The sequence below is a fragment of the Polypterus senegalus genome, chromosome 5 (assembly GCF_016835505.1).
Source record: "Polypterus senegalus isolate Bchr_013 chromosome 5, ASM1683550v1, whole genome shotgun sequence".
NCBI classification, from domain to species: domain Eukaryota; kingdom Metazoa; phylum Chordata; class Cladistia; order Polypteriformes; family Polypteridae; genus Polypterus; species Polypterus senegalus.
In genome coordinates, this window is record NC_053158.1 from 208,275,554 (window position 1) to 208,302,465 (window position 26,912).

Genomic DNA, 26,912 nt, shown 5'->3' on the forward strand with positions numbered 1-26,912 from the left:
GTACCCCTGTGACTGGCCGCTCCACACGCGTGTCAAACATGTTGTGTGCCAACACCTGCACTGGCACTGCCTGCGTCTGCTCAGACTTCTGAGGGTCTCCTCGCTGCTCTCGTCACATTCAGCAGTAACCAAGCCCAAGATGGCGATGAAGGACACCGATGCCCGGGACGTCACACCCGCCCACTGTGGCTCTTGGAGTGGCGCGGCCCAAGGGGGTCTCTCGCTTACTGAATAACATCCCGTAATACCATTGGATCTCCCAGAATAAAACTCTATTTTAAATATCAAACAAAGGACATTTGAAGTTATTTACAGAGAGGACCCCCTCAGACCCCTCAGTCCGGCACGCGGCCGCGTCGAATCTCGTCCTTCTGAATGTGTTCGTAGCAGGACTGTGGAGGCAAGAAGAGGGACAAAGAAATGAGAAGCTGGGGGGCTCGGGGTCCGAGACACAGGCGGGTGACACACGGCGTACCTCAAGTGCCGTGAGCAGGAAGTCGTACAGCCCCCCGGTGCCGCTGGGGTCCATCATGTCTCGGATCAGGTGGATCTCTGCACCCAAATGCTGAATCCTGCAAAAGCAAAAGGGGATTCAGAAAAACCGACGAAGCCCCCCGATTGATAAAAGCACAGTGATCTGCCGTTTTTCGCTGGCTTACGGCCCACCCACTCGACATGGAGGGCCGCGGCCCCAACGAGTTTGTCATCCTAGGCTGCTGGTGCTGAGATGTCACCACGCCCCACAATTTGTCACTTTGCGTCTCGATTGCTGCCAGGCGATTCGCTTTTTAGTCAGAAAGACGGACGACTACGCCAAACTTCTGGGGTTGCTGGGGGCTCTCTTCAGCCGCTTTACTTCTCTCGTTTTTAAATCAGTCGCTTGCTGCTCATGCCACCCTCCTGTCATTTGTACCCGTGCCCAGCCCTCCTCCACACTCAACTGCCTTTTCAGACTCGTTTGCAGTTTACATTTTTTCCCACAGGGGTCGCTGTTTTCACTTTTTTTGGAGCTTTAACTGTAAATTGTGTCCCAATAATGACAAGTGACAAAGGGAGCCGCTACACCTGTGAAGTCACCGGCAGGTGACCCCAGTGAGGTCCACCCAAGGCCGTGAACATCATTAACGTGTCAGGACACGGCTGATGGTGGATGTGAGTGAAGACCACGTGGACCTTCAATGGCTTTGATTTGGCACCACAGCCACGGGACACAGCAGCAGAGCTCCGGGTCAAGAGGGACAAAAGGCCACCGCAGACACCAGTCAAGAGGGACAATAGGCCACCGCATAGCTCCAGGTCAAGAGGGACAATAGGCCACCGCTGAGGCCAGACAAGAGGGACAATAGGCCACCACTGAGGCCAGTCACAAGGGACAATAGGCCACTACTGAGGCCAATCAAGAAGGACAATAAGCAACCGCAGACACCAGTCAAGAGGGACAATAGGCCACCACTGAGGCCAGTCAAGAGGGACAGTAGGCCACTGCAGAGGCCAGTCCCGAAGTCGCAGATGTCACCTACTTGGCCCGGGACACCACGTAAACAAGCAGCGGCAGCAGGTCGTCCATGGGCAGCTTGTAGTCTCGGTTCAGCACCCACGCCACGCTCTTCTCGATCTCCTCCAGTGTCCTGAGCAGGGTGGTCAGCTTCAGCTGGGGATTGGCCGTCATGCTGTGGGGACAAAGGTGACACTTCAGGCAGGCTAAGACCAAGGAGACCTCAGTTTGTGACAGGCCACAAGGGGAACAGGACAGGAAGACCCACCCAAGTACCTGGATGGGCAGAAGCTCTAGAAATTATGGGATTTTTTTTTTACTGTTTTGTTAAATGGAAGAAATGCAGAAAAAAAAATTTGTCTGAGCTTCATCCTGAAGTGTGACGATGACATGGGACAATGGACACGTTGGTTTAGTCACCACATTTGTACGTCCCCCTTATTAAACTCCGTTCACCGGTCATTCACAGGAATCGCCTCCTCATCTTCCTCGGACCCTTCTCACTGTTTCCTGTTTTTTTAGGAGTCATGGTGACCAAGGCCATAGGAGGTGACACCTGAGTAGCACATGTGACGGGTGACATGTGACTGGGATTGCACCCCACAGACACTCAGCCCCCTTCCAGATGTCCTGCCTTTCCATCCCACAGCCTGCAGGACTGTCACCACTGGCTGCGTTTGGGGTCCGTCAATCAGATGCGGTGACCCCCGCGTCCCCCCTTACCTGATGTTCTGCAGACATTTGATTGCCGACAGGAAGCACTGGTCCTTCACCAGGGAGTATCTCTGCAGGACACAAAATGACACATTTGCAGTTGGATGTGACATCTAAGCAGGTGGCACAGACACACAGGACGAGCACAAAAGGGGCCATCGACGTGTGGCAGTTCACTCCTGACTGCCATCTGAAGAGGACACCACCCTGCCAGAAGGGACCACTGAGAAGGGCTTGGGGCTTGACGTTGGCACGACAGTCGAAACAACGTGTGGCAGCTGCTAAAGCGGCAAACGCACCTCGGGTTACGTCGTAGAAACTTCTGAAGACAAATTGAGGAACGTTACCCTGGGACCCCACAAGAGAGACCACCACACTTCAAGAAAGACTGAGTGGCACGTGAGGCTGTGCAGGGGAGAGCAGCGCAGGACTGAGGATTACACGGGCAGAGGGGACAACGTGAGGGGCTCGTCCAGCTGCTCAGGACCCCCCAAGGTATCGGTAAGGGAGATCTAGCGGAATGAATCTCGTACTCGAGGACACCGATTGGTGACACAGGGACAAACAGCCAAGCTGAAATCTGGACGACAGCAGAGCAAACCAAACGAGTGACAAGTGACAAGTGATCTCCTCACGTGTCTCAGCTTCCGGTGTTCTGCGACTTGTCACGAACAGCAGTGCCACCGCGGCAGAAATGTCTGTCAAGCAGCCACACGACGGGAGATGACACACAGACAACTGAGAAGAAACGAGGAGGTCTCAGTCGGGGGGACCACCTTACCTTGCTGGCTGTGAGGTGAAGATCCGTCAGCGGCCACAGATGCCTTAAAAACAAAAAAGAAAAGAAAGAAGAAGAGACGTCCATTAGAAGAAGGAGAAGAAGAAGAAGAGGCGGCAGCTCTTTGCGTCAGGGGTCATCAGCTCAGGGCCCACCCGATCCGCCAACCCTCATCATCGACTTGGTGGCTGGCATGGAGGTGCGGGTGACACTGAGGGCACACTGATCCCATTCATAATGGCAGGCACCCACTGGATGGTCTCACACTTTCCACTCGTCCCCCTTTTGGATTTCTTTCAGCTGGCAGTGCGAGACCCCAGGCCCTTGGCACCCCCAAAGAGGCTTCACTTACTTTTGCACGTCAAGGAACTCGAGGAGCTTTGTGTCGGACAGCAGGCCCAGGTGGACGATGCCCTGCCAGTACAGGCCATTGTCCCTCTCGTGGTTCAGCATGTACAGCATGAAGAGCTCGGGGCAGAAGTGGGGCAAGATGAGTGGCAGGACGAGGGCATAGCAGCTGAGGCCACATCTGTGGGCAGAAGGAATAACAGAAGGCCATCACTCGTCACACTTGTCCCCAGACGCCCAGGCCCACCCCCATTCCCTAACGTACCCCGTGTCTTTGTCTTCAGCTGCCATCACAAACGACTCGGACAGATGGGCCCTAAAAGACAAGAGGCCATCAGAGTCCCCCGATACCTGAGGTCCCCACTGGCTGACCCCTGATGAAGGAGCCAACGGCCCATCCCCTGTCCATCAGGTCTGCCGAGTCGATATTCGTTAACGGTCACTTTGGACCACAAAGCTGGAGGGAGGATGGCACTACCCACTGGCAAACTACCCCCAGCAGACTGGCACTCACCTGTGTTCTGTTTCACCTCCATCTTTGAGTACCCCCCCCCAGTAATCTGCCCAGCCTTTACATATTCAGCGTCACATCATGGGGGCCACAGACAAGAGTGCTGTACCCACCTGACAATATGAAAGATCTTGGTGGCATGGCCCTTGACCTCCTCCTGTGCCATTCTTAGTAGGTGCTTATTTGCGCCCATTCCGGAGTAGGTGGCCTGGAACGCCATGGTCAGGAATCTCACGAGTTTGCCCAAAGGGTGCACCGACGACTGGAAGGCCTGAAACATCGAGAAAGGAAGAAGAGTGGCGGTCACAGCGAGCTGGCGAGTCCCAGCACACCCAGCTGCAGCTGTTCACTCCTGGATGGCATCGGAGGTCTCGTGCCCACCCCGTGCCACTTGTTGGCGGGGCTGGCCGAGTATACAGATATACTAAAGTCCTACTGATGACACCTGGAAGGGCCCACTCCACTGATAAGGAGTGGTAAACGCCGTGGGTGACCTGCCAACGTGGGCCCACAAGGGTCCCCGGCTTGGTTGGCACACTAGCCCAGCGTACCTTTTTCAAATAAACTTCCAGCTGCTCCACCTCTGTCACTTGTTGGAGGTCCTGGATGAAATCCGAGTTCTTCACTGGCACGTCGCTACTCGTCCTTCTGTCTCTCAGGGGACAAAAACACAAGAAATGACACCCCAAGACAAAGACGGGGCCATGGCAGCCTCCCCATCGCCCACACGTAGCCTCCACTCAGAGCGCCTGCCCCGCTCACCCGCTGAACACGAGGTACTCCTCCGACCCTGTGCCCTCGGGTGCCCCGCTCAGCTGCTTCTTCATCGCTCTGCTGCTTTCGACGTGAAAACCGAGGAAGGCCTCCTCAGAGAGATCAGCCGAGCCGGACCGCAGGTACTCTTCAAGCGGGCCGTAGATGCCCACCCACCTCGTCTCTGTGGTCAACGTGCCGATGCCCAGCTGGCTGAAAAGCAATCACAAGATGGAGAGGAGAAGGTGACTTGCCAGTAGTGGCACCACATGATGTGGCACCACGCGGTGTGGCTCAGAATGACCCTAATGACAGCACGTCTTTGTTTTATTTACAGCATATAGCGCCTTTCATGCTCAAAGCCCTTCACTGAGACACGGTGCTTGTTTGTCACCTAAATACCCCCCCAGTCAATCCTCAGGGCAGGCTGACACATGCCAACACGTTGGAGGGCGCTATATACAACCCAGATTTGTGACCAGCGGCCAAACGACCGCTCACGACTTACAGATGCTGCACGTCTTTGGCACTCCTGTCACTGTCGGCGGTCATCAGGACTCCAGTGGTCTGCAGGCCATCTCCAAAGGTGCTGCTGAAGACCCCCTCAATGCTGTAGCCGTTGGGCAGGACCATCTTGCCCTGTGAAGCACGATGACAGCTGAAAGACTCGAGTGACAGTACATCAGTGCCACTTACCGAGGGGCTACACTGGCAGCCCTCCCTTACCTCCCACCCTAACCGATTCGATAAAAACCACAAAGTCGTCGTTTACGCCGATTACACGAGACGTGAGCACGGCGTCCCCCTCTGTAAGTCGCACCTTGCCCCTCAGCTGCAGCTCCTCGGTGAATTCACCTTCAAACGCAGAATCGTCGTCCGACAGCAGAGTCCCGACTCCCTGGCAAGAGAAGCGCACAGAGACAGTGGGTGAGGGACGCGTGCAAAGTACGGTACGGACCACCATTAGTCGCTAGCACAGGCCCAACAGCGGGTTCCCTGCCATATTCAGTATGTGGCGCCTTTCAGGACAAATGGAGGACTGAAAGGTCACGTGACTCGCTCAGACTGGTAGCCGTGGTCCATGTCTGCCACTAGGGGGCGATTTGGTCCACAAAGCTTTTAGATGTTTTGATCTTTGACGACACAAACAGCGCCCAAGAAAATGTGACTCGAGTTGTTTGGGGACATTTGGGACCCCCGGTGCTATCCGAGTCACTAAACTCATTCAACCGATGACCTTCTGCTCAAGATGTCTTGGAGTCACAAAATGAAATCGAGGTGAGGTGCCCACCGAGACTCTTGAATCGAGTCCCCAAACTAGACACACGTGGCACCGCCCAAGTTTCAGTTGCGTCACAAGACACCTCCAAGGCGTCTGCTTTTGGATTGTCCCGCCAATGACACAGATGGAGAGGTCCGGTGGTCCGAGCCTTTCGACTGCTTCGTGTTTCTGCTTTGGACTTGTGGACTCGGTTTCTTCTTTTCACGAATCGCGTACTCGAGGACTGCGGCGGGAATTAAAGGGAACAAATGATGCCCCCTAAGAGGATCTGCACGAGGAGACGTTAGAGGCGAGCGCCAAATGGCCGCGTGTGACGCTCTTAGGTTGGCACCTCGCTTTCTCACTCTGCTCCTGAACATTCGTGGGCCTGGGGTTTTCAGGAATTCCCTCTCCCACTTCAGAGTTGTTGGACCTGCTTCTTCAGTTTGAGGCTGCAATTCGGGGTCAAAGTCTCACTCTGAGAGCCTGGCACAAAGTCATCGGCGTGCCCCCCCAGACTGTCCCCATGTCCCACACTTGTCCTCCACTGCCTGCCCACCTATCGGCCACTGGCTCAAGGCAGGTCTCCCATCACCACCCTTGGACTTCAACCCCTTTCCTTGATTCTTTATTGGACGCTCACACACTGCTGGCCCAAGCTGACCTGCAGGGTGCCCACGTGCGCAGGCGCCAAGCAGACGTACTTACAGTCAGCTTGTTGTTGACGAAGCAGCCCTGGTAGCAGAGGCCTGACTGGGTGACGACGACTCCGTGGCCGTGCCGCTGGTTGTCCTGCCACATGCCGATGTAGCGCTGCCCACTGAAGAGACACACAAGACACCGGTCAGTGGGCATTCGGCTCACACTGCCAAGGTCGAGTGGGCGCACTCCTCACACGCTCGGGCCCCCTTACCTGTCGTAGTCCTCCAGGACCCCGTAGCCGCTCTTCTTGTTATTCTCCCAGTGGCCCACATATCTGAAGGTGGCCTTTTCACCTCTGGACTTCTCCAGAACTCCAAAGCCATGGCGGGCATTGTCCAGGAAGAAGCCTCTGTAGGTCAAGTTGTTGCCATACCTAAGTGGAGGAGATGGAGGCGTCAGGCCAAACTCACCTGTTGAGGTGGGCACCATGCGTTAAGAGACCCCAGAGAGGACGGAGGTGTCACTTTAACGACCAGCAGCGCATTCTGACTGTGGTCTGCTCCCAGCGGGGTCTCCCGTGCTACTTACTCGCAGATCCCGTAGCCCTGCATTTGTCCCCTCTTCCAGTGACACTTGTAACAGTCGTGTGCCTCGCCTCCATGGCAGGGAATGACAAAGACCCCAAACCTGAAGAGCAATACAAGAGCCGTGTGAGCAGTGCCATCCTCCATACACCTCACTGCCAGAGCCCCCCTACTCACCCGTGCTCCTGGTGGTCCTTAAAGTCGCCAGTGTAGTTTCGCCCATCCTCCCAGCTTAAAGTTCCTCTAAAATAAAAAAGAAGCCCATTAACTGGGAATGGCTGCCAGCACAACCCAGGGGGCCTGGAGATGGAAAGGACCACTGGCCCAATGCATGGCCACAATGCCCACGGGGCACCCCCAGACCTGGCACACAATGACAATGCCAGGCTGGTGACACAAAAGAGCAGCAAACTGCTTGGAGCTCTGGGGGTACAGCGAGAGAAAACTGTGTGGTGGCAGCTCAAAGTGGTCTGCATGTGGGCAGTGCCAGGGCAAAACACGCACTGCCATCTTTGTCACAAGAAGAGTGGTAGCAGTGGGCTGCATGAATGCCACTTTGAGTTTCTGCAGCCTGCGCTCACAATGACACTGGTGGCTTCAAGAGCTGTGTAGAGATATGAAAGGCGCTATATAAATAAAATGTATTACTATTATACCGTTGCCAGCTTCCAGCGTCAGGATCACCAGGTAAAGCCACCTGACCTCGAGACTTCTGTCCTCCTCACTTGATAAATCTTAGCAGACGTTTGTCACCAACAAGTCACGAGCCCTGCTGCCCACCACGCTGCTTGGTCACTTGTTCCCGGTCCCTTTGCACTTTCTTGACCCGCATCCATCTCTGTGCCATTCTAAAGTGATCCACTGGACTCTTCTAACTCTGGGCCAGTCATCTTGTGATGGCTGCCTCTGTTGTCCTACTGGTGGACCTGAGCCCATGGTGCCAGCACGGGCCTGATGCCACCGACTTTGTAAACGGCCTTGGTCTTTGACTTAGCATTTTGGTTTTGGTCGTCTCCCCATTTCCTGGTACTTCTCTCCACCTGCCAGGGGCTCCTTACATCCTGCAGTGTTGGCAGTGAATTGGGGGGCACACTGGCACACTACCATGCCACGATATATTTTCAAATGGCACACCACTGACTTCTGGGCCTTCCCACAAACCACTGATAAATACTGTGACCGACAGGACTGTGGCATCAAATAGGGGTGGGCCAAGGTGCCACCTCTTCACCCAAGCCCAGAGTTGGCCATGCTGCCCCCTGGCACTGCCAGCATACTCACTTGCCGTGTAGTCTGCCACAGGTCCACTGGCCTTGGTATGTGGCGTTCTTAAAGCGGCCTAGATTTCTGAATGTGTACTCAGCAAACCGAGATACCAACGACTGCTTCTTGTTGTCTGTTTCTTTGCCCCACAAAGGGAAGTCCCGGTGCCCGCTCAGACACTGGCGGATTGCTTGGTCCAGCTTCCACTGCCACACCACCTGCAGAGATAACACAAAGGCACGCTGGGATTGGTGAAGCCCACCAGGTGCACAGAGGCCTTGGGGCAGCAGCTCTTTGACACACAGGATGCCACCTCACGTGCCGAGAGTTGAATGACCGCGTTGCCACCCCAAGTGACTGTGACAGTGCCCGGCTTGCGGAGTCTCCAGAATGTCAGTGGCCACCAGCACAGCAGTTCTGGGGTTTGTTTCATTGAATTCACATCTCTGTCTTGGGGGTTTACTGGGGGATTTTCAGACTACCATCTCACATTGGCACATCACTTCACCAACCTGCCCACTTTAAATGGGCGCCTAAATTGCTGTTACAGAAGTAGAAGACCATCTGCCCACTGAAACAGAGCGGTCCTGTGTGGAAGTCCACTGTGGCCCCCTAAGCTTGAGTCCAGGAAGGAGGAGGAAGAGGCACCTAGGGGCCCTTCAGACCACCCAGAGGCCACATTAGATGTCACGTGTAACGTGAGAAATGCGAGGACTTCATCTCAAGATGTCGGTGTGATGGGCATAAACTTCAAAGCGTGAAAGTGGCGCACGAGGACCTGAGCACAGCAGCCGGACCCTCAGCTCCAAGCAGGCAGCAAACCCACCGAGGGTGAACGTAGCTGAAGATCCAGGAGGAACGTCGAGGGCCGCAAAGCCTGCGCAGTCCAAAAGCGACACCTGCCACATCAGCCTAAGGGTGGCAGCGACAATCAACAGGGCACTTCAGCCGTGGCGGGTCGGCTGCCAGAGGGGTCCTTAGGATGAAGGGGGTGTGTGTCCTGCGTGTTTGCCGTGTGTGACGGTGAACCCCTGTGACCTCTTCGGCTCTCCCAATTGTTGTAGTGCCCGTCACTCGCGCCCCTCGATTTTCTTCCGTGTTTCTCTCGTATTCCACCTTCTTTCTGTCACTTAACTGCCGACTGTTTTTGCCTTATTAAGGTAATTCACTGTCTGTTACGGTGAGGCAGGCCCCCAGTTCGACTACAAAGCCCCCCAGTGCTGCCAGTCTGGGATGGACACATCAGCGGGTCAGCCGACTTCCTCTTGGTCAGCTCTCCTTGTTGTGGCGACGCGCCTTACCGAGAAGCACCACACGAGGCACACTGCGGGCTGAACGACTCGCCCAAATCACCTTGGAGACGAACGTCTGCCCGTCACTCCAGCTAAAAAGTCGCGTCCTTCATCTGCGTCTTCGATGGCGTCCACCCTCCTCTTCTCTGCGCTGCGTTGGTGGAGAAGCTACCGGAACTCCAGCAAGGAAGGTCGTGTTTAGGGCTGGAGTGGCGAGGATGCCACCGTTGTTTTGGGTAACCGGAGTGGACCCACCGGGGGGCGTCACTGAGTTTTGGCTTTGCGTTTCTTGGGTTTCCCTTTGTGTTTGTTTTTGGTATTCCTGCGCGTATTTTGACTTTTATTGTTTGCTCTTTTGTCATTTTTGTGACTTTTTCTTTATTTAGTATTTGGACTTTGATCTTTTCTTGAAATGCAGCCATTGGCTTTGGGATTTCTCAACTATTTGGAGTTTTGCAATTCTAGAAATATTTGGGTTGTGTCCTTAAATAATGAGCACCTCGTGTCACGGGCCACGTTCTGAGGGCTTCTGTCCCCTTTGGTGACACCCAGGATGACACCCCTGACTCTCGGTGACGTATGACAGCTCCAGAGTGACTTGATGTCTCCTGGTGTCACCCCCCAATTGTACTTGACGTTTAGGGCCGAGCGTCTACCGGACAGACGTCATTGTTATAAGTGGGAGGTCCAAAAATGTCCACCAGAGGGAGAAATCCCATCAAAACCCCGGCTTAGATACACAAACAGGGCCTTGGCGAATCTTCAGAGTTCTTATCCCAAAATGCTCTGTAAACACAAGGAGCTCCGCAGAGCACACAAAGTGACGAGTCCAGAAAGGGCCACATGGTCAGCAATCCAGACAAAGGCCAGCAGTCAGAATGACCCGCCAGAAATACAGGGCACAGGCAACTCCTAGTGGTGGTGGGCAGGTGAGGGACACAAACAAAAGTCGGTACACATCTGGAGGAGGAGCCACAAGGACATGAAACGAGGAGGTGAAGCCCCCCGGCGGAGATGCCAAACCAAGACATGTGGACATTTACGTCAAATGCAATGAAGATAGCTGACCCCTGGCAGGAGATGTGCCAATGTGAATCAGCCCAGCTGACCGGCCACCATAACTTCACACAAAGTTACCAACCTCATGCTCGGCTCGTTCTGCAACCAGAATCAAGTCGTCTTCTGGACTGGTGACCCTGATGCATCTCCTATGGGAACAAAGAAGACGATGAGAAGAGTGCCAGGGCGGGCAAGGCAGGGCGTTCAGGCAAAAAGAGGCGGAGTTCAGCGCAAGCCGACGTCCATAAAACACAACACCAAACCTGGCAGGCATCCGACTTGAAGAGACCCCCGGTGCCTAACAATAAAAGAAACAATTCCACCAAATCGAGCCCCGGCTGCTTCATCACAGCAACTGCACACACGCGGGCGAGGGTCTCGAGGGGCTCCCATGTCTCCATTACAAACTCACTACAAACGGAGGGTAAATAAATCGACGCCCCCCCGTTTGGTCTGATGACATCACCCACAGGCCTGTGGCAGCAATACATAGAGTGGACTCCAACTCCCAGCAGCCCCGGCAGTGCTGTGCTATCGTGAAAGATGAGGCACAGGACTGCCCCACAATCGGATCACAAATGCCAGTACACGAGGGTCCTCACTGTCTGTACGTTTGTGTCTGTGGGGTCCGCTCTGCGTGCGTGGGTGGAGTTCTTCATGGCACAGCAGGAAGTGGTCAGCCCACCCTTCACCTGCTTTGCCGTTGACCCTTATGTGTTTTGTGGGCTTTCGCCCGTTTCCTTGTCAGTGAAGTCGTCACCACTGTTGGGGTTACTCGGGTGGGCATTGTTGTTAATTGTCTATAGTCTTCATCATCAGCCATTGGCGTGAGCCCACTGAGTCAAGGCAGGGTGGGCCCCTGGCATCCCTAAACAGAATCCCGTGACCGCCACAAGCCCTCTGAGCAAGCAGGCCAGGATGACACAGCGTGACGTCACCGGAGCCCGTTGACCCTCTCTGTGCCCCAGTGACATTGTTTGTGTTTTGTTGTCACTGTCCCGTCTCTCCGCTCGTCCTTTGCTTACGTCATTTGCCCCCTGGTGTCACCTGGCCGGCCTGCCTGCCAGTCCCTGCTGGGCCATCGTTTGATTTTTTTTGTCCTTTCCATTGAAGTTTTGCGTTTTCTGCTTTGGTGGCCGCGTGTGGTGGCCTTGTAAAGGGAGCCATCAGCTTGCCAGGTGTCATTCCTGCCTGGCGCCCAGCGGCTCCAATGATCGGGCGGACAGACGGGTGGGACTTTGCTTCATTTTGGATTTTTATCTGCTACAATGGGGGGCCGCCAGTCGACTCGACCTTTCGCACGGAATTCTAGGGAACGGGCCAACAACAAAAAAGAAAAAACGAGAAAAACTAATAAGCAGAGAAGTGCGGCAAATCACGAGGGCACTCGACGGCCAGCCGGCCAGCCCACCCACCAGGCAAGGCATCAGAAGAACGGCGGGCGACATGTCACCTGTCACAAGTCTCCTCCACGATGGCTTCGGCCCACAGTGTTGTCAAGTTGTAGCTGCACACATCGGAGCCCTGGAAACGAGAACAGACGTTCAAACTGCGCCCACCTCAGCTCCTGCCAAGACCTGGCCCTTTGAGGTGGCACCAGGTCTCCAGCTGGGAGGGACTTCTTTACTGTCACAATCTGACGGAAAATCAAACAGATGAGGTGCATGCTGGCTGAGTGGGCACCCTGAAAAAGCCTACTAGGCTGTGTGCCAGGATGGTGCCCACCGAGGGCTCACCTGAAGCAGCAGGAGCAGATCGTCAAAGAGCAGGACTCGGTCGTATGCGGACCGCCCCAGGGATGCCGAGATTGGCACCTGTTTACTGTCCTCTTGAAGTCTGCGGGCAGGCGTGCGGAACAAATCCTGGAAAAGAAAAAAACAAAAAAATGAGGTAAGTGATAAGGGTCTCGGCCATCACCCCTCTGTAAACCCACCAGAATGCCCGACAGGGCCAAAAGGCCACCAGATAGACAAAGCTGAATGGCATCAAGCCAAACTACAAGGCTGCCACCCAGGAGCCTGGCAAGGCTTAGGAGGACACGCCAGGCTGGTGGGTGCAGCACTCGTGCAGGTGGGCACAGTGCCCGCTGCCATCTCCCCATTCATTCATTTGCTCATTTCCTGGACTGTTTAGATGGCCACATAACATTGGGTGGTGGTCATGTGGTCCCCATGGCCATTTCCCTGGTGACGCGTTTTGTTTTTAGCCCCTAAGGGTTTAGTTGAAGTAGGCAGGTGTTTGCTGTCTAAAGCGGGTCCTTGTGGGCTTCGCCCAATGGCCTGTTGGACGAGTGGTCCCTCCTCTCTTGCCTTGTGTATCTCCCGGTCACAATTTAAACTGTGGCATATCAGTGGCACTTCTTTGACATTGACAGGACTAAACTGAAGTGAGTTTACTTCATAAGAAGAGAACTGGCAGTGTGCGCCCAAGGACTGGGCACCTCTCCTGGTCAGAGCCCACCGTCACCAGCACAAGACCTGAAAAGGTCGAGGAGGGTGACAGTGCACATCACTACTTATCTGTCATCCCTGGTGTGCGGCAATGCAGTGATGGGGGTGACCTTTGAACTTGTCACACACTGTCACACCACTGTCACACCACTGCCAATGTGGGAAACAACACATCATCTCAGACCACCTGCAGCTTGGCTTCTATGCCGTGGGCTCATTAGAGGGGCACAGTGCCACCTCACCTGCTCCACGACTGGCAGCATTTGAAGGGACAATAAGACCCAAGTGACAGCATACCCATCCAGCGCACGCACACACACACCGGTGGCAGAGGCTCCATCGCGTCACCCCGGGCAGCCACACTCAGGCTGAGACTGAAGAAATGGCTGCCAAGATGAGGACAGCAAAGTGCGGCCACTCAGGAGGAAGTGCAGGTCACGATGACAGCAGGAGGACACAGCGAGGGCAAGGAGGACGTGAGGAATACAGAAAAGACCCTGGCATTCAGTCAGGCTGAGGAGAAGAGCCCACCCTACACTTTTCATGCCCCCCATTGTCCATACCGTTAGTACATGTGAACTGTTGAGGTTTAAATGCCTTGTGGCAACCATCAGTGACGTCCTCAGGTGGGCACAATGAACTGTCAAGAAGGCTCGCCAGCACCGTTACTGCTAGATGCCCCCTCTATGCTTGCCGACAGGTGCCCAATGGGTTTGTTTCACCAGCGGTAGGGCACCTGCTCAGCCTAGGGCCACAGGACACCACAGCCGGCGGCACCGAATATGACGGGTACCCAGCTGCCTTTCACTCAGGACACACTGCCCACCAGCACGGTGACCTTTCCGGACCCTTAAGGCATTTCTTCAGTCTCTCGTCTGCCCCAGTGGTGCCGGTCTGTGTTTGCGTCACGCTGTGGCCTTGTGACCAGAAACTCCACAGTCGCTCACCCGCTCCGGACCACCTACCGTCAACTTCTGCCCCGTGAACTGCCACAGCACCTTGGTCGAGTTGGCTTCATCCAGGACCTGGCTGACATAGTGCTGCAGTCCAACCAGCTCCTTCAGGGCACTGCCCACCTCCTGGCACTCCTCGGCCTGCAGTGAAAGGGACAAACGTTAGGACGCTCGCTGCCTGCCAGGCGATCCACAGAGACGGGGAGGCCGGGCACGCTCGAGTCAGAATAGATGCCGTGGGACTCTGCATTGATGCCCGGGTTTTTTATGGGACATCGCACCTGCCGTGACCCTGCCGCTCCAGACACACCCAAGTGGCACACCTCGTCGTCAAAGAGCTGCGTGAGGACCAACGCGTACTGGCTGATCTGCTTCTGGATCCTCTCGTGGAAGAGCTGATGAAGGCAGACGGACGCGCGACTCCCCGACTTTTGCACGTCACTCACAAGCCTCTGCAATTCTTTATTCTTCTTCCAGACGCTGCTGTAAAAAAACAAAGAGTGGCATGAGAGACACTGAGAGTCTGTCACCGCCGGCATCACAAAGGACACACAGGCAAGCGCAGGATGACTCCACAAAGAGCATAAGGACAAGGGAGTGTGTGAAGGAGCGGGCATATGAGGGGCATCCTACACCAAACAACAAAGGAAATGAGCAAGAAGAGCAAAGTGGCCAGCGGGCACAGCCAGGCCTCCCAATTGGAGCCCATCATGCACAAGTGAGGACACTCAAGGACAGCGCTGTGCCAATGTCTCACCTCATCTTCCTGGACAGGAACTCAAAGCCGCCCAGCACCACGACATTCGTGAAGCAGGAGAAATACCTGAAAGATGAAATCGGGCAGTCAAAGATGGCAGGGGCAGCTGAAGTCTCCATGCCCCCCTGGCAAGCTAGCCGATAAGTCCCACTGGCACACAATCATGCCGGGGAGCAGAAGTCACCACCTCCTGTGGCCCCAGCGATGCCCATGAGCTCAGAGAGGTGAGGCAGTACCGCAGCCTGTGCCCATGGGACCCCCACCGTCATTTTCATTTCTGTAGTCTCTCTCTGTCTGCCATTTCAGTCCTGGAATAAAAGGCCTAACAGACGTTGGGGGGCCGCGCAGACTTACTTGATGTAGGCGTCTCTGACACCCCTGGCATCACCGACGAGGTAAATGCCCCGCACACCTGCCATGGGCTCTTGGCACAGCCAGCGGCTCAGCGATGTGCAGTTCTCCTCCAGACGCTCGCAGAAGGCACAGAAGCCCTCGCTCAGCCTCATGATGTTCTGGGCCTGGCACTGCCACCTTGGATCGGCCGTATCTGCAAGGGAGGAAGATTGAACCTCAAAGTCACAGTGAAGGAAAAGACCCGTGGCATCACGTTACAGATTTCGAGTGCCTTTACAAGGTGAGCCCTCAACCAAGGCTCTTAAGTGATATGAGGGGCCAAAGTGGTGCCAACCCGGACCCCAGTGCTGCCTCGCAGTGTGATCACAGGCACGTCTTTGAGGCAGGGGCAGAACATCCAAACTGCACAACATCAAGGCAGGGTGGCACAGCGGCTAAAGCCTCAGCTGTAAACCCAAAGGCGCGGTTTAGCTGTGGGGTCCTCGTTGGGTCACTAAAGCTGCACAACAATCTTAAAAAATCAGAAACGATAAATCAAAAAGTGCCCGCCTTACCATCCTGGGGCAGCTGGTCAAGAACGGCATGCCTAATATCAGTCAAGTGCCGCAGCAAGGCCTCATCGGCATCCAGCAGGGTCCTGGCAGCGGCCGTGCCATATGAGCGCACTTCCTGCAATGAGGACACAAGACATCAAGCTGGCACTAAGATGTGTGCCCACAGTTCTCTTGCCAGGGTGAACATCAGTACTTACTGACGAGTGCAGCTCCTTGGCAGTGGACTCGCATTCCCAAGACACCACGCTGCCCGTGTGCTGCCGCCAGTGGTCACAACTGGACATAGAGGAGCTGGCCTGGGTTTACAAATGGCACACCTTCAAAAAAACAAAGACAGGCATTAAGTGACAGGCAAACAAAAGAAAGAGCAAGGCCAAACCACCGAGCCACCCTCTTCATGCCCTCTACTCCTCAGATTGGCATTAAAGACAACTTCCACCTGCAGCCATCTGTGATGAAGAGGAGCCGCGCATGGTGCCCGCTGAGCTCAAACTCGGGTTCAGGTGACTTCACTTCTAAGTTACTTTGAGACTTCGGGGGACTTGGTAAGGTCACAGTGGCAGTTCACGAAGGTAGACATGGTGGCCTGTGTGCCCAGTTCCTGACCGGCCCTAGTGCCACTGCCTGCCCATTTTTGGTTTTGACTCTCAGAACTAAACATTTAAACAAAGACAACAAAGCAGTATGACTGCCCCCCAGGTCTTGAACCCATGTCTGTCACCCTAACCTACTAAAATGTGGCATGTCTACCCCCCACTCAGGGGTCTACTGCCCTCCACTTTGGGACTGAGTGCCCCCCACTGCTAGGTGGTGTTTCCCGCTCTCTCTTTGAGGCTGCCTGCAGGACTTGACCACAGCCTGTGCCATCCCTGAGGTCCCTGTGCCAGCTCACCTCATCCAGTCAAAATGTCCCACATGTGAAGATGTGGGTGTAAAGTGGTGCCACCCTTCCAGCTTCAGGGCTACATTTTGACAAGATGCCATGCTACAGCTCACCAATCAGGACTTTCTTCATAGAACTACATGTGCCTGGCCTGTGCCCATGTAATGCTGACCAGTAAAAAAAAATCAATGTGCCAGCCAAGTGTGTGAGGATGCCAGATGAACCCGAGTCTCTGCAGGGCACAGCCCAGGGTGACAACAGACAGGTGGCTGACTTCTGAAGGTCAGGATAACCACATGCCATGCCTTGTGCCATCTTTATTTTGCCTCAGCAGTCTGTGGGGCCTGGCATGGACAAGAAGGGCACCTACAGAAATTCATCAGCAGTCACACAACTGTGCACACATGCCAAGGCCTGGCCTCAGGTGACCTGCGCACTTGGCCCCGTTTGTCTTCATATAGCGCCTTTAAGCATTGCATTCTTTGTCAAGGTTGGTTGCCACATGGACTGGTAGACCCTGTGCCCATCTGAGTGACCAAGGCCACTGCATCGACTCCTGTGGCACAGCCTGATCAGCAACAGACAGCAGAAAGCAAAGAAAAGCCAGCAGCCCCAACCCCCGACAGACAAGTGCTGATTGTGCCAACGTCATCTCTGGTACCACAGCTTCCCACACGCGACACTTCCTGGTAGCTCACATGCTGCCCCCAACAACTTCCTACAATTGGCCTTTTGTCGTGTGGTGAAAAGCTCGCCGTTGAGGTGCTGGCAAACATCAAGTGAGTGGCTGGCGCTAGTATGGCGAGTCCTGTCGCCCGTCTCGTCACCCCAGGCATTCTTATTATCACTCAGACCTGGTAATGAAAGCAGCATCCATGACGACAGGACATCTGACCCGCTGCCACACAGCCTCCCAAATCCTCACCTCTGGTGCTGCCCCTGCCCAGGTGGTCTCCTAGGTGGGCCCTGCCCGCCTTGACTAGTACCAGGGCCACAGTGGACCACCTAATGCCAATGAAGGCCCCTTTTTAATGAACTTCCATTTCATCTGTTCAACATAAGAGATCCTCACAGGCCGACCCCAATAATGCAGTCATGACAGGCATTCAGGGTGAACTGTGAAAGGCGCTATATGAAGTCCACTTACACCCGCCACTTCCTGCAGCTGAAGCCTGAGGTGGAGCAACTTAATAATGATCCCAGGATTTTGAGCCCCTCAAGCACCTCCAGAAAATGCTGCAGGTGCCACTTGCCACCTTCAAATGCCTGCCCAGCTCAAGCACGGGGGGCCGAGACCCTCTTATGACATGGACGGTCAGCTTATCTCTCCTGGTTTTGAATTCACTGCTCCAGCAGTCATTTGGATTAAAAGGTGGAGGCCCCACAGGAGGACAAAGGCGCCAAGATCTGAGGTCAGGGCCAGTCAGCAGGGCACTGCCCGCCGTGCCATCACTCCCCACTTAAAACAGTTCTGTCCTTCTGTGTCCGAGGGTGGCACTGTGACAAGCCTTTCTTTACCCGCTTGCGCCATAGGTGCCCCTCTTCGCAGCACGAAGGCGAGTCTGGAGTCGCCAACACATATGGAGGGCAAGAAGGAAGGAAGGAAGGAAGGAAGCAAAAATGAAAAAAAGCAAGCAAGGTGCCAGCGTGCTGACGTACTCACCGCCCAGCGCCCTGGCGGTCCTGCTGCTGGATGACACAAAGCCCCTCGACCTCGGGTCTGCCGCACATTCAGTTGGCGGCGACAGCAGTGCCTGACTGTGAAGCACTGAGGGTTTCATCAGATGACCTCACTTCCTCTGTCCACTCACGTGGTGGGCTTCCCAGAAGGAAGTGGAGCAACTTTAGATCTGGACAGCCGGGTGCGTGCATCTGTGTGTGTGGGCGGTGGGAGGAGGCCTTGGTGTGGCAATCAAGGAATCGCCGACTCGGGACAAGGTGGACAGACGGCCATCCAATGCCAGCAGAGGGTGCCAAGGCTCTTCCTGGGAGGCTCTCTCTGGGCACCCAGCAGGCACTGGGCACACCTGCTTCCACCACACTGTAATATGATGGCAAGAGGCAGAGGCCAAGCCACCAATCACCAACACTCCAGGAGTTGGCAGAGGATGACAGAACACTTCTCCTGATGCTGGCATGCCTGGGGAGTCACCAACATCAATAGCAGAGAAAGCGGACAATGAGCAGACACAGTGGACGACGGGCACAGGCCCACACTGACTGCCTCCAGCATTCCTGCATCCTGGACAAACAACAGCAGCGCCCTTTGTATGTGACGTGGGCACCACATTCAACTGCAAGCGTCTGACAAACAAAATGCCTCCTCTGTACCACAACATGTGGGCATTTGGGGGATGAAGGGTAGAAATCTCCAAGAACTCATAAAATACGATGATGAAGGGGCACAGACGGGTGACACTAGCCTGTTCTTGAGCTGCCACATACCCAGCAGTGGCTTTTCCAGTGGTGCGCATTGTGCTGTTTGCTGCCCAGCTCTTTGCCAGACCCCCTCACTTCAGTACAAAAAGTGCACAAAGACAAGCAAAGGGCACCCACCATTCAAGAGGTGGCATTGACTTCCTAAGTTTATGTCTTAGAGTCACAAAACTGGGCATACTGGCATGTGAGATGGCTGACCTGGCATACGGCTATCATGAGCGCCTTACAGCCGTAAGTGGGCCTGCCTGCCTGCCGGCCGGATGCCACTGGCCTGTCCCTCTGGCGTGTTGAGCATGCTGTGCCCGGCCCCATCCTCTTCCTCTGCTCCTTCCTCTTCCAATTCTTTTGTTCGACAGACCGCCCTCAGAAACGCTCTGTGACAGGAAGACAGAGAACAAAGGCGGTCAAACTGCCAGCACCTAATGGCAGGGGTGCAAAAACAGTAACGAGCAAGACGTGGCACAGAGTGACAGAACGGCATCAGACCGATGTGCCAGTCCTGTGGACCCGAGTGTCAAACTGGCAGAGCCCGCAGTTATGACGAGCAATGTCTACTAACTCCAGGCCTCCATCGGCCAGTAACACGAATGGCATGCAGGCAGAGGGTCCGCATCACAGACACACACGTGACACCTCCAGACTGCGTTGGTTCACCATGTCCCTCAAAAGAGACGTCACATTTCTATTCAGGTTTCTCATTTTCAGCTGGAAAAGCTGGGTGGTCTAATCAGCAAACAGCTGGGGGCGGCCGTTAGGAATTCACAACTGTCCGACGCTGGCATCGTGTGGCACAGTGGGGCTGCAGGACCTGCTTATGACTGGACAGCAGGAACTGACGTGAGGCTTCAGGTCCGAGCGCACTCTTACTGACCGTGGTGCCGGACAGCGGGCATGTGTGGCATGCTGACCACCGCAGTCCAAAGACAGAGCAATATGGCGACCTCTGCAGGTCATATAGTGCCCTGCATATCTCTCTGTCCACCTGGTGTGTAGTGCCTGTTACGTCAAGCTGACTCGGCCGGCTTGTAGCGTTGTGGTCACATGTAGAAGTTGGAATTTCACTGGACTCTGGACACGGGGCAGTAGGAACCCGGCGGCCATCTGCTTCATATATAGCACCTTGTCTATGTCTCCATCTACACCCCACCTTCACTCTACCCAGCAGCACCAGGCTTCAATGCCAGGCTCGGCCTACCTAAGACAGACCAGTGCTGGGCAGTCAAACCACAGCGCCCTCTAGCGGCCTGGGGGTCATTTACAAGGATGACATGTCTACGAGGGGCTGCTCCTTCAGATGTGGTCAGGTTGGTCAGTAGAGCATCTTGGCACCAACTGGACGTTGACCTGGACCCGAATTGTAAAGGCCCCTGCCAGCCAGTAAGCAGGGGGCAGCCGATGATGAAGGCTCAATGGGTGGACAGCGTGGTGGAAGGAGTAGAGCAGCCAACCCACGAGTGCCCCCTACAGTCCACACCCTGAAGTTCAGCCCCTCGTGGAATTGGGCGGAGGGTCAAGAAGGGAAGATGGAAGAGAATTTTGAAAGGCTGCATGAGAGCAGAAGAACATGTAGAAGGGACAAAGGTGCAAGAGGGGGCTTGGTCGGCAAGAAGTCAGCTGGTCTGCCGTGGACAGGAGTTGTACAAAGTGCAGGGGTCAGTGGTCAGAGACCAAGGAGAGGAGGAAACTGAGCTGGACACGAAGAGCAAACGAGGGATGAAGGTCAGCAGGAGAGAAAGATGATGGGTTAAGAAAATGGAGGAAAAGCGGGGAGACACGAAATGAGATCGGGTGGGCAGCATCTGACCTCAGTAGTGGACCCCGAGGATCCCCCCAGTCCTGGTTTTGATATCTCAGGTCAGCAAAGCCCCCCCATGACTGCCGTGTTTCGACATGTCAGCCCCATTCTGCCCTTCCTGCCGTGACCCCATTCCATTCATTCATTTGTAGTTTACATGGTCCGCCAGGTCAGGGGCCTGTCGGGTGAACCCTACCTCTTACACCACCCTGCCCCCCATCTGAGCCACATGCCACCCCAGGTGCCATGCCGCACCAGCCCGTTTGTCCGTAAAGAACGTGTGCGCCACTGTGAGCCCACGCTGCAGGCTCATCCAGGATGTGCGTTGCAGGTGGTCTTCCTGTCTGCTCTTCTGTCCTCCGTTTGACATCGCCAGGCATGCCCACTCTAATTTACACCCACACGTGTCCACTCCTCTGCCTCAGCCTCCTCTCCTTGCCCAGGTCACCATGTAAGCCTCACTCACATCTCTCTGCCAGGTTAATGCCCATTCTCTGGCTTCACACAGGTTGCCCCTCCAATTCTGGGGATACCAAAGCAGAAGACTTCATATATAGTCCAATGCCCTTCATGGCGCCAACCTCCTTAGTCACCTTTTAAGACACATCAGAGGGACAGTGACCTTATTCTGACTCCTTATTCTGATCATGCCATCCGAGGTCTTGGGGTGGTACAAACTACATACAATTAAACGTTACGTATGCCAGTCAGACATTTCATGGTACCTGAGGCATCTGCCATTCATTCTGGCCGTTTCTAGGCAAAAGGAGGGCACCACACAGCAAGCATGCCCCATTCACACTGGACAAACATGACATGCCAGCCAGCAGTTCAGCCAGGAAGTGAAAAGCACCAGCGTGCCAGCCGCAGAGCCAACAGGAGGTGCCCCCTTAGAATTACGACAGTTCAACAGGAAGTGCTCCTTGCGACGTTCATGCCACACTGGCACTAACACAGAAGAACCTAAGGTGGGCAAATTCACTTCACCTTTTCAAGGGTCACAAGCTCAAGACCCTCGCCAGTCCTACCAGACACACTGGCACAGGTTGACACCCCCCTTAGTGTGTCCTTATCACTGAATGGCGTGCCCACCTGAAGGGTGGGCACTCAGTTCAATGTCCACATCAAGCTGCTGGAGAATTTAGATCTGCAGTTCAGTAAAGCACATCTGCACCTGAACAGTTTTATATAGAGCCTTTCACAGCTACAATGACTCAATACACACCTCAGCCTCCTGCCAAAAGCCTCCATGCCAGGGACTGCTGCATCAGGAAGTTGACAAGTGCCCAATGCCAGGGTGCCAGTCTCAAGGCCATTCTCCATGTAGAAGCCGCATATGAGTGCCCATCACGCCTTTGTAGCTGTTCCCACTACTGTGGTCTTTCACTGGTGGGCGTCTCGGTCATCTCCATGTGCCGGACAGGAGAACTGATGACAAGTAAACATCCCAAAAGGGCTGGGTGGGCATTAGCACCCAGCCAAGTGTGCCTGACTGAGCCTTCAAAATGACAGGTGGGCACTCTGGTGTGAGACGGGCATGCGAGAGCATGCCAGGCTGGGCACGTGCCAGTGTTGAATAAGCCCATTTGACGCAGGCAGCCTGTCATTGTAAGGCTGCCAGAGGTGTGCCAGGGGTGTGCCCATGCCCAGCCCACGGCAACTTTCGGCGACTTTAACTGTCGACTTTTTAACGCGGTGACTTTACAAATCTCACCAGCCTCTCTGCTGTCCGTCACGCGTATCACCTGTGTAGGTGACAGAGTCGCGCTTGTCACCTGTCACCCCGTCGTTCGGGGCCTTCCTTAAACTCTAAGGCTCCGCCAGCCCCTCGACGCTCCCGGGTGGAGCGCCCCTGCCGCCCCCTGGACCGTCCGAGCCTGGCAGGAGTGACCGGCCGCTGGCCCCGCGCTCGCCTCACTCCTACCTGCCGTGTCCGGCCCGTTCTGTCCCCACTCAGTCCTCCGCCACCACCTCCTCCTCCTCCTTCGGACGATCGCCTCCAAGTCACTCCGTGATCCGAACTCGGCCGGCGGCGCGCACGCTCCTCGCTCGCCCCCGCGCATTCGCGGGATCCCCGCACGTCTCCGACACGCCATCCCGGCATGCACTGCTCGCATTCCTGGTCTCCGTGGAGACTGGAGTCGCCGCGGGCAGGCGCGCGCGCGCCGGGCAAAAGTTAAAGAGCGGCGGCGAGAAACTGGGACAGTCGGGAGAGCTGGAGCCGAGAATGGGGGTCGGCGAGTGCACGCAGTGACTGGATGGGGACGCCGCGCGCTCCCGATTACCCCGGTCGCATTTTTTAAGACGCCCTTCTGTGAATAAAACGTTTCACTTGAATTTCTGCAAGAAAAGCGCAAGTGTTGTCTTGAAGTGGGCCGCGCGCGCGCGTGTGTGTGTGTGTGGGGGTGTGGGCGCCCCCTAGTGGACACAAGTGTCTAATAGGCCGCCGGGTTAGGGTAGCATCAGAAACCAAAAAAAAAAAAGAGAGAAAGAGATGAAACACCACGTTGTGGGGCAGAACATGAAGGCAGCAAAGACACAGGAAAGAGAAAGTGCTAGAAGGCGGTGGGCAGATAAATGAGCCCACCATAAGGACCAGAACAGGCCCTCCTGAACTGATGGGTTGTAAGAGGATTGGGTGAGCCACCAGAGCCACCGCCTGGCATACTGTAAGTGGGATAGGCACAAAATTGTGGCACAGGGATGCCTCATCCCCACCTAGCTCACCCCCCATGTCACACAATCTGCAGATGCCACTCTTATCATATCTCAAGTGCCTGAGGGTGACCGTCACAAAGTCTCTGTCCAGCTCTGTGACAGTTAATAAAATGTGTGCCCGTGCCCACAAGCTTATGGAGTGACACACAGTGTCAAGCTTGGCATTTGGCCTGGTTTTTCATGAAATAAACGCATCAATAAAGTCAATGACAAATATGAGGAGCACTTCCTGTGCAGCACGTGGAGCGGACTGAGTGACAATGCGGGAGATGGGTGATCAGGGGGTGACGCTGGCAAATCCGTTAGGGAACGCAGGAGAGACAGTGGCAGGTAAGTTGGTGGTGGCAGTAGGACCAGGTGGTCTCATGTCGTTGGCCAACACGTTTTTGCCTCGATTCGGCAGACGTGGCACTTTGACTCCAAGCCTTGGTCTGCATGTGTCCTCGTTCCCATGGACGCCTGGCCTTGTGACATTTCAGAAATGCTGAAGTCCGGGAGGTCAAGGAGGGTCGGGTTTCAGGCGCTCACTTTGCGGTTCTTCGTACTTTGACTGCAGGTTTTCAGTCGCCGGTTTCCACTTCGACTTCGCCATTCGCTTCATTGAGTGAGCAGCCATTCAGCGGTTCGGCTAAATTAAGACGAGCGTGAAGGTGACCGTCAATAAGGGAGTGGAGTGGCACTGAGCCAGAGTGATTCAGTCACCAGGGGACCCGGGGACGGCCGCTCGACTTGTCGTCTTCCAGTCCTGCCATGTGAGGGCATCACCGAGGCAGGCAGTGCCGGCATCCAGCAGGGGGCAGCAGTGTGGCCACTAAGGTGTTGCTGCCATTGCCTGATGCTGCCTGGCCATACGGTCACCCCAGTGAGGCTGGTGAGCATTTGATTGGCCTGCCGGAGCGTGCCCGCTGAGACGGTGGGCAGACCACCCTGCTGTCACCCTTAGAGACACCGGACAGCAACTGGAGGGCTGTGGCAGGATAAAGCCGTGGTGGTAGTGGGCTGAGGGGGGACGGCGTCTGTCTCAGGGTTACCTGATGTCACCCTCGGTGCACGTGACCATCGGATTGTGGCAGTGAGCAGAAGGAGAAGTCACAGAGGAGTGGGAGACGCTGAGGGCCGCGTTTATGAAAGCGATTTGCTGAACACGATGGAAACTGACATCTGCCACAGAGTGCCAAGGAGTGGCCGTCCCACCCTCGCTGGAGGCCGATGGCCTGGCAGAATGTCGTCTCATTTTGTGTTCAAAATTCTCCATTCTTACCACAAGCCTGTTGGTGTCTGGTCTCCTCACAGCCACCTTAAAACACTTTGGCTCAGACGTGTCATGAATGAGCCAGCATCTCTCAGTGGATCTCCTCATGCCCGCTGTGCCCACTTGGTGCCACTGCTCTACTGCCAGGCTGTTCTCCTGCCCATGGAAAAGTCATTGGAGACCTCCAGGATCATCAGAGGAAAAGATTCTGTCATCCGATTGGACGTCCAGCCCAGACTCGCCCATTCAGTCCACAATAACTTCAAGTTGAGTCCTGCTGCCCACTCACTTCCTGTATGCCACGTGTCTGTGCCTTTCCTCCTAATGCTGGTGTGTCATTCACCCTTCACAAGTCTTCAGCAGTGTCACCCCCGTGTCCCTGATGATCTCATTTTCAAGTCACCATCTCGGTCCACTGGACTCATGCCCTTCATCGTTTTAAACACCCCAGTCAGGTCTCCTCTTCATCTTTTACTCTTTTCTCATCACTCACCCCCTGTAGCCCCCCATAATCAGCCTTTCTCTAGTGCTGTTATGTCTTTATGGAGACCAGATGAGGCCTCACCAGCTTCAGCAGGACCCCTAGTGACTTTTAGTCTCGTGTCCTCGGACCCCCTGCAGATTTTGTTTTTTTCTGTCCTCCAGGCCATCGCCCATCATTGTTATTCGGCGTTCATTAGTATCGACTCATTTTATTTTTAACATTTTGTCTTTTTTCTTCATCCTGTAAAGCATTTGAATGAAAATGTCTTCTAGAAGTCAATGGTGTTGTTCTTCCGCATGTCAAGGCGCTATATAACCTGGCATTCTGTGAGCCTTCTTAATGAACACTACGACTCCTAAATCCTCCTCATCAGGTGGACTGTCAGACCACCCATTTTAACTTCCTACATGTCAAACTTTACATTTACTGACATTACGTGCCAACCCACCACCCATCTTGGCATCATCTGTGAACTTTACCAGCTTGTTACTTATATTCCTATTGACTTCACTTAAACATATTAGAAATATCAGTGGCCTCAGCACTGCCCCCTGCCGGACGCCACCCTTAACGTCAGCCAGTTCTGATGAGCTTCCTGTCACCATCACCCCCTGCTTCCTGTGTCTGTGCCAATTCTGTGCCCGTCTGCACGCCACACCCTGAACTGCCACTTCTTTTACTTTGATGCCCACCTCTCATGTGGCGCTTTGTCCAATGCGTTCTGATTGTATCCTTTTGTTGCTTCCTGACAGAATTCCAGCCGGTTGGTGACACTCGTCCTCCCCGTCTCTTCTCGCCATGTGTGGCTCCATCTTCTCCTTATGAATTCCTTCCATTCATTTGCGGGTGATTCATGTTAAGCTGAGTGGCCTTCCGTTGTGCTGATCTGCTTGATCTCCTCTTTTATGACAGGGTCTTATCGGCCGTCTCTGCAGTCCTGGGCACCAGTGGCTTCCACCCGCACTCAGCAAGCTCCTCCGACTTCCTCCGCTCAGAAGCCAACGCCGACTTCATGGCGGACCTGGCTGGGCTCCATCGCTGCTCCTCACTTCAATCAGCTGTGCTTTGCTGTCTCTTTAAGTGCTGCCATCTCTCTATGTGCACTAATGGCGTCTTTAATAACTTGTCAGGTTTACACTTGCTTTACCCTCGAGGAAGAGCGCCGCCCGAACGTCACGAATCTCCCCAGCAAGCCTTCCAGTTTTGACTGGCGGGCGCAGACATCACTTTAATCCAGAAGCTTCTCTTATTTGGAGCAACTTTAATATTGTACTCAAAACTGAGCCTTTATGTTATGAGCTCAAGAAGGACATCCAGCTGGCAAGTCCGACGGCCCCCTTATCAAGGCTGGAGTCTGTGGGGTCTTCACCTGGCGTGGCCCCTCACTGTCCCTGCTGACTTCTTCTCCAGCTGGTGGTAAGAATTGTAAGATAAGAAGCAAAGTCCTTTCCATCCCCTCAGCACTTTCTAATTTGAACTCTTTACAGACGGGTGACCACTTTGGGCCTTACAGTTTTCTTTTTTTCTAAGCAATAACGCACAAGAAATTTCTGTTAATGTAATTCATACGTTT

General features: G+C 54.7%; 1 protein-coding gene across 5 annotated transcripts; it reads right to left on the reverse strand.

Moving 5' to 3' along the window:
• Nucleotides 1-255: 255 nt before the first annotated feature.
• LOC120529856 (ALS2 C-terminal-like protein) lies at nucleotides 256-22,933 on the reverse strand. 5 transcript variants are annotated; one of them, XM_039754058.1, is made up of 28 exons: nucleotides 22,810-22,932; nucleotides 19,289-19,464; nucleotides 15,966-16,085; nucleotides 15,769-15,883; nucleotides 15,215-15,407; nucleotides 14,861-14,926; nucleotides 14,385-14,586; nucleotides 14,116-14,244; nucleotides 12,437-12,562; nucleotides 12,154-12,224; nucleotides 10,783-10,849; nucleotides 8,368-8,567; nucleotides 7,264-7,329; nucleotides 7,091-7,189; nucleotides 6,774-6,935; nucleotides 6,569-6,680; nucleotides 5,420-5,497; nucleotides 5,108-5,238; nucleotides 4,609-4,812; nucleotides 4,398-4,494; nucleotides 3,960-4,117; nucleotides 3,601-3,651; nucleotides 3,340-3,516; nucleotides 2,991-3,033; nucleotides 2,219-2,280; nucleotides 1,521-1,670; nucleotides 476-572; nucleotides 256-392 (listed from the first exon to the last, which is right to left on the reverse strand). In XM_039754058.1, the coding sequence occupies exons 3-28, from the start codon at nucleotides 16,050-16,052 to the stop codon at nucleotides 336-338; spliced, it is 3,000 nt and encodes a 999-aa protein (XP_039609992.1). In that variant the 5' UTR covers nucleotides 16,053-16,085; nucleotides 19,289-19,464; nucleotides 22,810-22,932; the 3' UTR covers nucleotides 256-335. The 5 variants fall into 5 exon arrangements, with proteins under 5 accessions (XP_039609992.1, XP_039609994.1, XP_039609991.1 ...); XM_039754060.1 differs by lacking the exon at nucleotides 19,289-19,464 and having other exon boundaries at nucleotides 14,385-14,583; nucleotides 22,810-22,933; XM_039754057.1 differs by lacking the exon at nucleotides 19,289-19,464.
• Nucleotides 22,934-26,912: the final 3,979 nt, after the last annotated feature.